The sequence below is a fragment of the Malurus melanocephalus genome, unplaced genomic scaffold, assembly GCF_030028575.1.
Source record: "Malurus melanocephalus ecotype Western Australia unplaced genomic scaffold, MMel_1.1 scaffold_202, whole genome shotgun sequence".
NCBI classification, from domain to species: Eukaryota; Metazoa; Chordata; class Aves; order Passeriformes; family Maluridae; genus Malurus; species Malurus melanocephalus.
The window spans coordinates 619,181-634,572 of NW_026623434.1; the positions used below are offsets into that span (position 1 = coordinate 619,181).

General features: G+C 39.5%; 2 protein-coding genes across 4 annotated transcripts; one reads left to right on the forward strand and one right to left on the reverse strand.

The window, feature by feature from the left end:
• Window positions 1-522: 522 nt before the first annotated feature.
• LIG4 (DNA ligase 4) lies at window positions 523-5,469 on the reverse strand. Of its 2 annotated transcripts, none has more exons than XM_057373564.1 (2): window positions 5,356-5,469; window positions 523-4,759 (listed from the first exon to the last, which is right to left on the reverse strand). In XM_057373564.1, the coding sequence occupies exon 2, from the start codon at window positions 4,746-4,748 to the stop codon at window positions 2,010-2,012; it is 2,739 nt and encodes a 912-aa protein (XP_057229547.1). In that variant the 5' UTR covers window positions 4,749-4,759; window positions 5,356-5,469; the 3' UTR covers window positions 523-2,009. The 2 variants fall into 2 exon arrangements, with proteins under 2 accessions (XP_057229547.1, XP_057229548.1); XM_057373565.1 differs by having other exon boundaries at window positions 523-4,762.
• Window positions 5,470-5,577: 108 nt separating this feature from the next.
• Window positions 5,578-14,685, forward strand: ABHD13 (abhydrolase domain containing 13). 2 transcript variants are annotated; one of them, XM_057373567.1, is made up of 3 exons: window positions 5,580-5,641; window positions 7,369-7,404; window positions 11,124-14,685. In XM_057373567.1, the coding sequence occupies exon 3, from the start codon at window positions 11,160-11,162 to the stop codon at window positions 12,171-12,173; it is 1,014 nt and encodes a 337-aa protein (XP_057229550.1). In that variant the 5' UTR covers window positions 5,580-5,641; window positions 7,369-7,404; window positions 11,124-11,159; the 3' UTR covers window positions 12,174-14,685. The 2 variants fall into 2 exon arrangements, with proteins under 2 accessions (XP_057229549.1, XP_057229550.1); XM_057373566.1 differs by lacking the exon at window positions 7,369-7,404 and having other exon boundaries at window positions 5,578-5,641.
• Window positions 14,686-15,392: the final 707 nt, after the last annotated feature.

Here is a 15,392-nt window from a genome sequence, read left to right on the forward strand (position 1 = left end):
ACAGCTGCTACCAGCTGGAGATGCTTTATGTTCAGTTGAACTGTGTTAAAAGACATTTCCCTAGTCACCTTCAAATGAACAATTTTAAATACTTTTCATGACATTTGAAAACTTCAAGTTCCTCTTTCGAAGGAATTTCAACTATGATTACATACAGATTGGAAAGATTAAATGGCTTTTGATTGTATTTTAACAGAAAGAGTGACACCAAGTATTATAAAAAACCCACAAGCAAACTACAAAGCTTTTTAAAATCTCTAMCCACATTAAACTGAGATGCCATGAACAGAATAGTACATCTTACCTGTCATTTACTACAGCTGACAGATTTTGACTGATTTCACCTGAATAGATAGATCTTCTGCTTTTCAAGGATATTAATACAGACTTTTAAAATATATAGATGCACTCTTTCAGGAAAGAGTAGSTGGAAATTGAGCAACAGGAACCACACAGTTTTTAAGTGTTTCACCARATGTATTACAGTAAAAAGATGACAAGCTTTCCACAATTTTTAATTTGGKTCTGGAAAGGACTTCACACCCACACTAAATACCAGACAAATATCAGGAGAACAAAGAAAGGTGAGGATTCCCATAAAAGGGAAGCGAGGCAGACAGCTTTCCTTCATTCATTCAAATCCCTGTTGTGTCAAGGGATGCATGTAGGCAGCTCCAAGACGGATAGCATGCTAGGGGAACAGCAAGACAGGCACAAGGCAGCATCCTCACCAACAAACAGCACAGTTCCACCATACAAGCCCCACTCAAGAAAATGGCCAAAGCAGGCCTGGTAACAATAAATTTGTGGACAGTGGCTATTACATTTTACCTTTGAGTACATTTTAAATAGTAAGGGAGCTCCTAATACACTAAGAGATATCAATACATTCCTTCCAATTCAACTTCCATAYAACATTTCTCATTTCTTTTTACAGGAACTTTTGTTACTGAAGAAAGAGGTCAGCTAAAACTGGCTGCCTGTGGTCTGCCCAACTTAATTTCTATTTGATACCAATGTTGACATAACAAGAAATGAGGCCTCAAGTTTWCTCCCCTCAAAGTTAATGCATGAATTATCTAACAGCAAAATTAGAAACTAAGTTTTGTGCTTTTCAAAAGTTATTGCTTACTAAAAATAAATACCAGGCAGACTTTAAAAATAGATTTTATTTAGTAATTGGAAAAATATACATTGAAGTGGATATTTGGAAATTAATCCTACAATAAATTAAGAAGCATTTTTAAAAGATAAACTGATTGTTAATTGTAAAAGCCTAGTCCTGTCACACTTCCCAGTTAAACTGTAACTAGCACAGGAGATCATTATAATTTTTAAGTAATTGATCAACATTTCATACATATTTARGTCATTATTATTTATCATCTCAATGAAAAGTTTAGATTCTATTGCACAAAGGCTATTTACCTGAAGAAACATGGGATCTACACAGTATCCTAAAATCCTAAAATCAAAGTGCTTCTGAGTCTGTGTGGTGCTTAATGCTAAAACCAATGTAAACAAGTTAAAATAGTCCAAATGAAGTTTATAAATTACTGAATTCTCTAGCATATGGAATACATACAAGTCCACAAAACCATGCATGTGATCGCAAATTGGTAACTAAACAATATAAATAGCAGAATCTCCACAAAATAGTAAATTATTGTCTCCATTTTGAACAATGGAGGCAAGCATTATTAAAGCTAGAACAAACTAGCTAGCTTCAAACATTTTATCTATGTAAAATAGTAAATCTCTCCTGAGACCTGTTTGTGGGTTAAAAGGCTTATATTATTTATCCTGTGGTAATTTTTTTCCTCCAACATAGTTTAGCATCCTCTTGCTTCCGCAACAATAAAATAAAAAGCCTTCCTCTGATTTCAGCAATACAGTATTATTCTTTAGCCAGAGCCAGCTTTAAACGGATATGAAAACACATAAAATATTTAAGGCAACCTCACAAAATCCAATCCAATCATGCCTTTGCTCCATTCTTAAAAACTGCTTTAAACTAAGTACTGATTTTCATTCTTTGCGACTCCTTCCTCCACTGAATGTGTTACCCAAAGGTCACATACAATTTTAAATTTCTTCCCAAATGTTCTCCTGAGTGCTTTCATCTCTTCTACCCGTGAATGATCTTCTCCTACAACAACATGGGAGACACCCTCTTCAAGGTGAGAAACTACTTTTGCACCATAAAAACGGAGGTCCAAAGCTCTAATTGATAGTGTGGTTCCAGGGATTTTGCTTTGGGGCTCATTAACAACAGCGTAACAGTCCACATAAAYAGTGCTTCCTCTGAATATACTGAGCTGGCGACTGTTCCACGAATAACGTTCTTCTATCTCTGCAATCAAGTCCAAAGGCATTGTCTTATTGTTTTTCACTCTTGAGAACACTTCCTTGAGCTGTGCAACATCTGTATTTGCTGTGTAACTGTCTCCATAACAATCATAYTCACGAGCAAAATGTTCTTTTGTGTCAGGAGACATGTGAATCATAAYGGCTGGTTGCCAAGGCACCAGCATTTTGGTTTGAAAACACTGTAGGAGCCACTCCGCCCTCACCACATCATATTTGTTGGAAGCAATGATGTTTTTCACTCTGACATTCTCAGCTCCTACAATGACACAGTAAGTGTCTGGACCTGGGTTCTGTACCACACTGCCACCACATTSGGCTATCCTGCTTTCCAGCTCAGACTTTGAGTATTTTCCCGTTCCTGTCATAACACAAAACTCAACATCTTCAAATAAATTTGAAACCTTGCTTACACTAGAAAGATCAGGGGCTTTAAATTGCTCAGCTATTCCAATTATCTTCCTCACCTTTGAAACAGTTTTCCTTTTTTTCTCATGTGGCTCATCATACTCATCAATATGAAGGTGCTTAGATGCCAGCTTTCCTTGTGCTTTGTTTCTGAGATCTTCTAACATGTCTGAAGTCATGCACTCATACCATTCCTTGTCCTCTCTTATCTTCTCAATTCGGGGGAATCTCAAAGTACAGTCAGTTTTGTACATATCACTGTCAACAATCTCAGCTGCCTTGATCTGAACTATGACAGAGTTGCAAGGTTCAATGTACATTTCAGGTTTCTCAGTTCCACACAAAATGTTACCAGGGGGGTCCTTCCTATGGTAGGGCTTCCAGTGTTTAGCCAGTTTCAAGCCTAGATCATACAACTCTTTCATAGTATAGCCAGAGCCRACGCGACAAATGGAGTGGAAAATGGTCGGTTTTTCATTTGGAGGGGGCGTCTCTGCAACAGCACACAGAAAATGAGACATCATTCCACCACGTGACCCCTTCCCCCAGTAACCACCAACAATTAAAAGATCCAGTTCATCCATCAATCCATTGACATACTCTGGCTTGATTTTTAACCACCCTTCCCCACGTTTGTCTGGCTTGTAGGTGGACATGGGATCTTTCACCATAATCCCTTCCTCTCTGTTATCTATTGCTTCATTTAAAGCATCAATTACTTCTTTTCTTGTCCTGGCACTTCTCTTATGGACAACATGTATCCTGCCCTTTATCGGGGTAAATACGTTRCTTAAGATTTCATATCTTTTGCTTAGTACTTCATGCCCCAACTTCTGATCATTAACCATCAATACATCAAATACRCAGAAGCAGGTCTGCAGATCAGAGTCCTCCACCATTCTTTTTATGTCAAATTTGTTTCCTTTTTGCATAAAGGTTTGTGTCGCAGGATTGTAAGCCATCATTTCACCATCAAGAATGCAATTTTGTATATTGCTCTTAAATACATTATGAATAAATGGCGTTAATGAACCTTCAAGGGGAGAAGCACCAAACTGCTGAGTATAGTCAAACCCATTTCGGGAAAAATACTTGTACACATCCCCATCTTTGTGCATCTGCATCCGTTCACCATCCAGTTTAGTTTCTATGTAGAATGTCTGGTTACTCATTTGTTTCTCAATTTGCTGAATATCTGCAATAGCAGCAAGCATCGGTTTAAAGGCAGAAAACAACATGATWGAAACATCACTAAGTGAGACAGAGGGATCATGCAGCTGTCTGCAAACTTTTTCCAAATCAGTGGTAACATTGTGCAATTCAGCAGCGTCAGGATGAAAAATGGAAAATATAGTYTGTTGACTAACACCAAGCTTTAGATCCTTTATAATCATTCGGATAAGCCATTTTTGTTCCAGTGCTGTGCTCTGGGTAATTAACTGAAGAAGGCTTTTCTTTAACTGACCCTTGTTTTTAGCAGCATTATTATTAGCTATCACATCTAAGTGTTCATTGACTTGTTCTATTGTCAGTCTGCCTTGTTTTGGGCTCCTAGGTTTTAGCACAAAGTATGCGATCATTGCAAAATCTCCAGCATCTCCACGTGAGCCCGTGGGTGTTCTGTAATTTAAAAGCTTTGCAGCGTCTTTTCCATCTTTTGGCAAATGAAGCAGCTCAATATAGAGTTTCGCAAGCATTGTTTCTTTAATTCCATATGCCATCCTTTCTCTTTCCAACTGTGGAAGAATAAGTCGCATAGCTGGGTAAAAAGAATCTGTGACATCTTTCTCTTTTTGATGRAGTGCATCATGAAATTTCCTCCAGGAATCAAGAAAATCCTTGAAATACTTGGTTTTCTCTGGACGAGATTTACACTTCTGTATTCGCTCCAGAGTAGAACACAGATCTGCAAAAGGCACATGAGAGGCCACCGTTTTTTTAGSAGGAGACTGTGAAACAGGTGCGGAAGCCATCAGTCTGTTTTCTGCTGGGAACAAAACAAAATCATATATTTATAAACATAACGCCAGCGTATTATTCGGTTTCAAAAAAAAAAAAAAAATCTCTCATTAGGATTTAGGTTTTTTCTCATTTTTCCAATTAAGATTTAACCACTATCTCAAAGGTCGCCAGCTGGCACCGCCGACCTTAGTTAAGGGTCAAACTCAGCAGAGAGGCTGTGCCATGGAAACTCCGGCATCACCTAGGCAGAAGACTGACTGCAAGGTAGGGGAAGGCACCGCGCTCCCCTCCCGCTGCTGCTGCCCAGGCGGGAGCTTTCACTGCTCGGAGACCGATTTCCTCCTCCACCTTTGGGGAGAACGCAGCCCGCCCCCGACACCACCCGCCTCGGCCCCTGTCGCCCGGCGGAGGGTGCGGTGCCCTACGGGGCCACAGCCGGTGCTCGCCCCGCGGAGAGGGACCGCCCCGCACCCCCACCGCCCACACGGCGCTGCCATGGCCACGGCGCGGGGGGAGCGGACACGGCCCGCGGGGCACCCTCCGCTCCGCACGGGAAGAGMCAGCAGCGCCGATGGAGGAACGGCCACCCCAGGGGAGACTCACGGMGAGCCCAGGTACCTGCGGAGCCGGGGTGACACCGGCCTCCCTCCGCCCCGGAAGAGCAGGGCCGACCTGCTGACACCGCCCTCCGCGCTCCGCCCCCGGGCCGGGGCGGGCAAGGCTGGCGGAGCCCGGGGCGGGGAAAGGCGGGGAGARAAGGGAGAACGGCCGGGCTGTGCCCTGGAAGCGGAACCGCGGCTGCGGTGACTTCCTGCCTCGGGAGGAAGGAGCGGTGGTTGAAGTTGCGCGTCGGGGTGTGCGCTGGCCCGAGGCCCCGGCGGCGGCCCCCGGGAGGATGCGGCCGGTGGGTCTGGCGGCGCCTCGGGCCGGGCCGAGCGCGGCGCGGGAGGGGAGCGGGCCCGGCGGGTGAGGCCGCGCCGGGGCGGGCGGGGTTCGGGTTTCCTTTGGGCTTTGGGTTCCGTTTGGGCTTTGCGGTGTCGCCGGGGCCAAACGCGTCTCTTCCGTGGAGCGGCAGCAGGCAGGACGCTGTCCCGGGCGATGTGCGGCTCCTGCGCCCGCACAGAGGGACGTGGCTGCCGAGGAGCTTCTTCCTTGACAGAGCTGATGAAAGTTCCTGCAGGTGCCTTCCTGCGAAGCCCCAGGAGATCTTTAGCTTCTTGGCAGCAAGATCTTGCTCCAGTGTTTTGTTTATCTCCATTGCCATATGGAACAATTCCTGCAAATGGGTGCTTGTAGAAAGTGGGGCTGATGATCATTGTCATGTGCTTAAGGGGCCAAGTGACTTTTTCGGAAAGGCTGAACTGGGTGTCTCTCTTAAGTCTAGAAGGAATTAATTTAACAAGCCTGGAAAGTACTCTGTTTTAAGAGCCTATGGTCCCTACAAAGCTAAGGTTCCAATRCAGCCAGCCTTGGTTTGTTATTGTTTGGGGGTTTTTTGAACAGTATCATCGTAATTCAAGACATTGAATTATGATGACACTTTGTAATGTTTGTCAGCTGGGAGGAGAAGTGTTGCACGAATTAAGGGGAAGACATTTTCAGGTATGAGTATGTACAACTTGATGCAGAGCTGTGGATGTTGGCTGCTTGAAATAAGTAGGGCAAGTGTCTCGTTGATTTTAAAGCCAGAGCTCTTAAGTTATTTTTACTGTGCTTTTCCCTTCGTTTGAAGTTGCTACTTTGCTGTAGGATTTTTGGTTTGTTTTTTTTTTTTTTTTTAATTGAGTGTCTCTCTAGGATTTTAGTATTAAGAAAGTGTATTTTTCTTGTCCTTACTAGGCTTGTAGGTTTTCTTGCAGATCAATTCCCCCTATGAAGCTTTTTACAGTTGAGGACTTAATATTATTATTTGCAGAAGTCTTCTGAATAAATATGAGTAAATGTAACACTTGTGCAAATCTTGTCTGTATCTGCAGGAGGTAGTCTAGGAAAAGGAAGTGAAGTAGAAACAAACAGGTGTATTTAGGTATTTCTTGAGAACACTGAGAAATATCTGATTTGTTTGTTTGTTTTTAGATACAAAGGATTCCAGTGAGCCAAGTTAAGACTTGAGAGTTTTTTWAAAATCTCTTAAATAAGGAAGCCGCCATTAAACCTGATGGTGCTTCTTAGCACTAACTTTATGCAGTAAAAAGTTTTAAGGAGGCAATGTACATCTGGTATAATTTTTTWAATTAAATGAAGTTTAATAATTTTTATTATTAAGAATAATGATATAAATAATTAAATATAGTTATAATAAGTGTAATTATTGTTAATAAAATTTATTATATCTGTATATAATTATARTATTGTTATATACTGTCTGGAGTGCATATAGTCTAGGACAYTTCMTTGTGATTCTTGAACTTAATTATAAGACATTTTCAAGTTCATCACAWGTTTCAAATGAGCATTCAGTTTGAYGGGAGGAGCATGAGATGSACAGTCTCATTAGTGAAGCAGTTGTAACTTCTAGGGGGTTTGGCTCTTAGCACTTAKCTTTCTTTCAAGTAACAAGATAAATAGTAAATTACATGTGTAATTCAAAAGCAGTTTTACTCAAGATTCATAAATGAAATTGTCTTTCAGGCAGAGATGAATCCTGGGAAATCATCACATCTAAAGGTAAATGTTTTATGATATGATTAGTGTATGAAAATGGTACTTTTAATATTAAAAATGTAGACAAAGACAAAACAACAGAACTTGTGGCAAATGCAAGGGCAAATTCAGCTGCCATTCAAAATGAACGAAAAATTGTTCCCCAGTACTTTAAACGTACACTTGAATTTTTGTGGGGTTTTTTTTTCTGTTGATAATGGCATTAACCCATTAAAAATAACATTAGGGCAAAGCAGAATATTGTTAAAATACCTTGATCATAAATAATTACTTTTTCTCAAATTTTTTGTTGTTCTGAGTGATTTCTATCTTCAATAGTTTTCTAATGTAGCTCATMTGATAGAATATAGAAGTCTGCAATGGTTCCTAGGCTGTGGATTCAGCAGTAGAGATGCAGATGTAGGGTTGTGTGTCTATATCAACATATGCAACACAAAGCTGAAACTTATTTAYCTAGCCTTTAGCTTGGTTTAAATAATCAGTGATTATAAAATACTATGAATGCTGTAAAATGGCATGTGACTTCTTGTTATGGTAAATATTTTGTTGTTTGCAAAGTTACAAGTACTTGAAATATAGTGCTGYAATGCAGTGTTTCTTCCAAAAAATTACTTTTTTAAAGAGTATGACTCAAGAATGCCCTCCAAGAACTTAAGGGGGTGAATGCTTCTTGCCATAACTGGGACGTGAGGCCGCTATGGAGCAAGTCCATGAGTGGTTCRTGTAGTCTAGGAACAGAAGCGGTCCTATTTGGAGAGAGGATCAGGTTTGTCCAAGTGGTGGATCAGAGTCTAAATTCACAGTTCTCTCTTTTATTTCCTATCGTACTCTCACACCTTTTCCTGATCATTCTGGTTCCCTATTAGTCACAGAATTGTAGATACAGGAGAATTGCAATGCATGCTCTTCATAATTCAAGACAGTATTTGGGTCACAAGGTGTTACATCATAAACTGCTTGAGCAGTTCCTAACTGCCCATCCAGTACAACAGTAGTGGGAAATAAAGACCAAGAAGAGAGTTGTGAGTATGTGTGTTGTCTTGCAGTATGTTGAACAGTCTCAAATCACATATACTTCAAAAAGTGCTGACCTTATTGCTCACTGAAAATTACTGTATTAGCTTACCCTTTCTTTTCTGTCCTTCAAGTAGAAGTTTGGATCTGTTTGTATCATTTTCTGTTGTTCAAGGTAGGGTTTGGAAGCTCTGTTGCTTTGTGCTCCATAGAAAGCGTGGATTGTAGCTTTATTGAGAATGAGCTTGTATTGATTTGTCTTAGAGTGTCTTCTAGGCCTGTGTGCTTGAGAAACTCTCATTTTCTGTTCTAGTGATCTTTTAATTTGTATTGGAAGGTGGGAAGAACCTAGGAGAARCTTATGTCTTAGTTCTCAAGCTAACAAATCTTGCAATAGGATGGGAAGGCCTGGAAATGAGAGAAACTAATGAAGTTTCATGTAGCAGGGAAGAAAACTAATAGCAATGTAATTGTTTGGTATTGCAAAGTAGTCRGCTTCATTTAAATATATAGTGAGTGTGAAACATTTGTGGCTGTGTAGTTTGCCCTTCCTGCTAACTACTTTCTGTATGTTGAGCTTTAGTTGTAGTATGTACTGGATTTGAAATTCCAGTAGCAAAGTATTTGTATATACACACATATGTCAGAAGTAATCTCACAGCAGCAGTATTTCAGTAGTATAGAATTTGTTAATACTAGCCTGCTGAAATAAAAATACAAGTGGTGCTCAAATGAAACTGGCATGGCTTATAAAATCAGCTGTGGGTATCAGTCTCCAAATAATMAACCTTAGTCTATGTGGGATAGCCATTTGCAAAACTTCATCACTTCAAGTGAGATTTTTACTACTTCTTTGTCTCTTAGTAGTTGTGTTTAACAGTGGGTCTCTTACTTTCACGAATATCTTGTTGAGAAAGCATTTTTGGAGTTTCATTTTATAAGGAAGTCAGCAAAATAYTGACTTGTGTAGGTAAGGAGAATGGTTTTACAGTCTCATTATCAATGTTATTATAGTATTCAAATGTAATGCAGGAAATGCTTGTTRACTTACTTAGGAAGTTTCCTTGGAAACTGAGGTAGCTACTTTATGTGTCTCCTAATCATCGTGAATTCTTTTCTAGAGAAATGTATCACAGGAATTAAATTTTCATATAGTCAATATTTGTGCATACTTGGATGTTGATGATAAACATGAACTTATAAATAATATAAGATAATAAAGTTGGGATAACTGCTCTTTTAGACTGTATTTCACCAGTTTTAGGTGTAAAGAGTGTTTTTAGGTGTTTGGAGTAGATGCACTATATGAAAGCTCAATAATCACATTGGTTTTGGTTAATGAATGTATCTTGAGTTGTAACAGATTTATTTTTATTTCTGATTTATTTCTAATTTTTGCATAAAATGGGTAGAGATGCCAGTTTTTCGTTGTCAGATTGGATGCTGCTATCTGTGGAATGCAAAGGCTGTAGTTGCAGAGGACACTCTTTCTCACTGGAGCCTAACAAAGATGGCTGGTCTAGAATGCTTGGATGCATTTCTGCATGTCAAACTCCTTTGGAGCTAATTCAGATTATTGCTGCACTGTATMATTTTAGGAGATTTTTATAACTTTGTGTTTAAACTGTAACTATTACCTGCTATATATAAGAACTTAGTGTTCTTAAACAGGTGAGTTTGTGTTGTCCCTTCCAGGCAGAATTCAATTTAGTGGTGACTGAATGGCTACTGCAGTTCTTGTRTAGGCTTGGCAGTTTTTTCCTGTTTCCGTATGAACCAGGGGTGAATACTGTGGGAGCTTGTACAAATGGTGAGAGATTAACTGTCTCTTTTGATTGGAAAGAAGGTTTAAACCATTGTCATCAACACTACTCTCCTCACTTTTTGCTGCATGTATGTTTTTGTCATGRGTCTGTTTTCATGTTTGCTCTTTTGGCAGGGCTTTTCATTGACSAGAGAATAATGTAGTTAGCTGGCTGTTTTCAGTGATCTTGCATGATGATACAATCTTCCATTTAGCTTAAGACTTAATGCAGGCTACTGATCTGATAATGGAAATTGATCATTATAAATCAGAAGCAATCAAAATATAGCAAAAAAAGCTGTCACAARTGTAACTACTATGCAGTATCGTAGTATAGAGGAGTCTCTCTTCTGAGCAGTTCAGGAATTGCTTTTTAATCATAGTTAATTGAGATACCAAAAAACATGGGTCTAACCATGGGTCACTAACCCATAGCAGTGCTGGGATGTGTGGTGAGTGGCTGGAGAGTGATGTGGGCAGGCTTACTGAATGCTACTTGGCAACTTAGAAATAAAGATTTTGTGTCCTCTGGATTCTAGAATTACTTAGATTAGAAGCTTTGACAAACTGATGATAAAGTCTGTATGCTTGTTCTGTTGATTACTAGGAAAGTTTTAGGGAAAGACTGTGGTCTCAGTCAACCAATCTTCTTAATGGACTTTGCCTGCTGAAATACTGTAAATGGGATTTTTTGAAGACTTCTAAAGCCTGTCCTTATCATTGCTTTTCTGCTAAYTTTACAGAGTCAAATGGCTTCCAAAAGTTCAAAGGGAGTTTGCCACCAAATTTGATGTTAATGCTCAAATACATTGACTTGTCATTAATCTTCTGCAAGTACAAATGCTTAAATTGCTTCCTTTTTATTTTCCATATATTTATGTGTATAMATTTGGGTTTTTTGCAGGATTTACTTGGAGTAAAAGATCACTGACTTTCTACAATGGAAAAATCATGGATGCTTTGGACCTTTGTTAAGAGATGGCTACTAGCTTTGGCTTCCTGGTCTTGGAGTCTCTGCCGTATTTGTCTTTTGCCCTTGATAGTGACTTTTCACTTGTACGGAGGCATTATACTACTTATATTAATATTTGTATCAATAGCGGGTATATTATATAAATTCCAGGATGTTCTGCTTTACTTTCCTGAGCAGCCCTCTTCATCACGCCTTTATGTTCCTATGCCTACTGGTATACCACATGAAAACATCTTCATCAAAACCAAAGATGGAGTTCTTCTCAATCTTATTCTGCTGAGATACACAGGGGACAATGCAGCGTATTCTCCAACCATCATTTACTTTCACGGGAATGCAGGCAACATTGGCCACAGGTTGCCAAATGCTTTATTAATGCTGGTAAACCTGAAAGTAAACTTAATTCTGGTCGATTATAGAGGGTATGGAAAAAGCGAAGGAGAAGCAAGCGAAGAAGGCTTGTACTTAGATTCTGAGGCCGTGTTAGACTATGTGATGACTCGGTCTGATCTCGATAAAACAAAAATTTTTCTTTTTGGCCGTTCCTTGGGGGGAGCAGTAGCTATTCACTTAGCTTCTGAAAATTCCCATAGGATTTCTGCCATYGTGGTGGAGAACACCTTTCTTAGCATCCCGTACATGGCCAGCACTTTGTTCTCTTTCTTTCCGATGAGATATCTTCCGTTATGGTGCTACAAAAATAAATTTCTATCCTACAGAAAAATCTCTCAGTGCAGAATGCCTTCTCTCTTCATCTCTGGGTTGTCTGACCAGTTAATTCCACCAGTTATGATGAAACAACTTTATGAATTATCCCCAGCTCGGACTAAGAGATTGGCGATATTTCCTGATGGAACTCATAATGACACTTGGCAGTGCCAGGGTTATTTCACTGCACTTGAACAGTTCATCAAAGAAGTAATAAAGAGTCACTCCCCTGAAGAAATGGCGAAAACATCATCTAACGTAACAATAATATAATTGATGTTCTTTGGGATGGGGCAAGTACCTGCACTGTACCTTGATTTGTGATGAGTGATAAAAGAATGTCCATTTTTAAGTGTATTGTCATGTCTGTACTTGCCTAAAGAGTGAAATTAAACTTGGAAAAGTCTGATATTTTATTAAGATGTTCCAGATAACTTTTACATTTGCAGCATTGTAAATGAACCATWTTTTTGTCTTTCTCATACTTTTTTGGTATCTCTGTCCATATAATCCATTTGTTTGATATGTACAACAGATGCTATTAAAGGAACTTGCTACAAAAGTARTACAGAATGTATTTAGAGCAATGGGAGGCTCTTCAGTATTCACTGCTGTACGTGTGAGCTTTTTGGACAGCCATGGTTAGCACAATGATTTGTTGCTTCTCTTAGAGTTTATTTAAAGTGTGCCATGCATGAGATTAGTGTTTTATTTCTTAAAATTTTATATTATGCAAAGTGGGAAGTCTTTAATGTGCTAAATAATACAAAACATAAATGGTAGCGTATACTTGCAGGTATACTATCCTGGGTTATTACTGGTTTTTATGGTTATGCAAACTTACGTATGTCAAACTGCAGCTGAAGATGAAAAGATACTGTCCTTGTTTTTACTTACAATTTGTATTATAATAGTACACAGACGGTGGTATGTGCCTAACATCGTGATTTCAGGATTTTACCCAGGCAATTTGTCCATAGTAAATAGAAGTAACTTTCAGAAAGAGAGCAGYGCAATCTAAGCTCCTTTCTGCCTCAAGCTCTCCTTGCTAATGTACAGGCAAACTATTTGTTAGTGTTAATCTGCTTGAGCATTTGAGGTGGTATTTCTCAAGGCAAAATGAATGGTCATACAAGGTAAAAGTAGGGTTTTTGTGTTCAGGCTTTTAGGCTGGTGTAGTTAAATGTTTGTGCCCTTTATTTATACCTCCAAAAAAACAAACTCAAATAGTTACCAGTGATCACATTATTCAAGATTAATGTATACAGTTGTTATACCATAAGGATAATACAAATGASCAGATATGACCACCTAGAACTATCGTTGAAACTAGGAGGGCTCTGCAGATTCTGACGGACTGGAGCAATGAACCAAGGCCAGCTGCACAACATTCAGCAAGGCCAAGGGCTGGATTCTTCACTTGGGTCACAACAAATKAATGCAGCACCAAAGGTTAGGAGAAGAGTGGCTTGAGAGCTGCTCAGCAGAAGAGAGCCTTGAAGGTGCTGGTCGGCAGCCAGCTGGATATAAACCCACAGTGGTGAAGCAGGCCAGTGGCATCTTGGCCCCTGTATTGAACATGGTATGGCCAGGAGTAGTAGGGAAGTGATTTTCTTTCTGTACTGGGCACTGGTGAGGCCACACCTCAAATCCTGCATTCAGTTCTGGGCCYCTCACTACAAGAAAGGCATTGAGGTGCTGRAGCATGTTCTGCATGGAGCAGAGAAGGGCAGCAGAGCTGGTGAAGGGTCTGGAGCACAAGCCCTGTGAGGAGTCGCTGAGGGAGCTGGAGTAGTTTAGTCTGAAGAAGAGGTTTGTTTAGGGGAGACCTTATCATTCCCCACAGCCACCTGAAAGGAGTCTGTAGCCAGGTGAGGGCTGGCCTTTTCTGCTGTCTTTCTAGTGCAAGGATGAGAGGAAATGGCCTTACATTAAGGAAGGTTGAAATGAGGTATTATAAAAAAAGCATTCACTGAAAGAGGGGTTAAGCATTGGACTAACTTGCCCATGGAGGTGGTGGTGTCCCCATCTCTRGAATCATTCAAGAGCCATCTGGATGTGGCACTTGAGGATATGGTTTAGGGGTGATTATGGTGGTGTTAGGTTGATGATTGTACTAGATCATTGTACTTGACCTTTAAGATCTCTTCCAACTTTGATGACTCTGTGATCAAAGACATATGTTGTTAGCTGAGTCCCTATTGGAGTGTGAGAGCTGTTTCARTATCTTCTGCAGGTTTAATTTCTTATTGCTGCAGCTGAGTTTGCCTCTTCAAAATATTTTTTTATGGAAAGAACAAATTGGAAAATCATCCACACAATCTGTACAATTGCCCTTTGGATTCAAATTTTTAAATAAATTTTCTGCCATGTTGTCCTGATTCAGAAAAGCATTTCAGCACACACTTAAAATCTGTTTCCTAAGGGGCAGTCATTTTTTAAGCTTGTGCTTAAATTCTCTGGTTGAATAAAACTGCTTACCTGGACTGGTGCCTTAATGGTTACGCCTCCTAATGGAATTATATTTATTTTGTACACATGGGTAGTAGTTGTCAGCAATTTGTAAATAGAATGATACATCTTTTCATAAATGTGATTTTTAATTTTTTTTTTTGAAGACATATGCATACAAAAAGTTGCTGCTTTCTCCAGTAAGTATCTTTTGTGATATTGGTATTAAGGTTTTCTTGGAGTTGATTGAGAAAATCTTTGTGGTTCTGTAGACCTTAAATCAGAGAGCATAGTTTTTAATCTGAATGAAACCAAAACTATTTTTTCAGCCTTACAGTGGTGGTATTTTTTTTTTTTCTTTTGGGGAAGGGGGCACATGGGCAAGGTATATTGGAGAAGTTTGGCTGGGGCCTGGGAGACGAGGCAGTGTTTGTGTAGCAGAAAGGACTTGACAGACATAGCATTGCCTTTCCCTGATGTATTTTGCAGTGAGATGTGAGCTGCTTGCATAGATTGTTTCATCTACTTCACATTGCTTCAGAATAGAGGTGGAGGGAGAAAAGGAAGAGTAGCAGTCAAATACTGCTTTTCTAAAAATCAGTTGAAAAAGCCAAAAGAATAGATTGTTGAAGATGGAATTGAGAGAAAGTAATTGTTTCAGAAGTTGTCATATCTTTCCATTAAATACCATTGGAGGTTTTCACAAAACRTCAATTTCTAATGTAACATGGTATTTAATCCCTGTTCCCACTGATCAAGACAAAACCCTCAATTCAAAATACCCCTAGTAGTATGTGGTACTAGTATACAAACTAATTATTCCTATTTGAGCACAGTTACTAAGACAAAGTCCAATGTGTGGTGTAAGATTATGRCAATCTGAAACTCTTCAAAGTGGGCTGTATCTAAACGCTACTTTTTATTATCAAGCCATGTATTTTCACTATATTGTCTGCAGAACATAAGTATGAAACTTTGATTTTTGCATGTATTGGGTATGAGTTGACACAATTGTCATATATATATCCTTTACACTTAGTA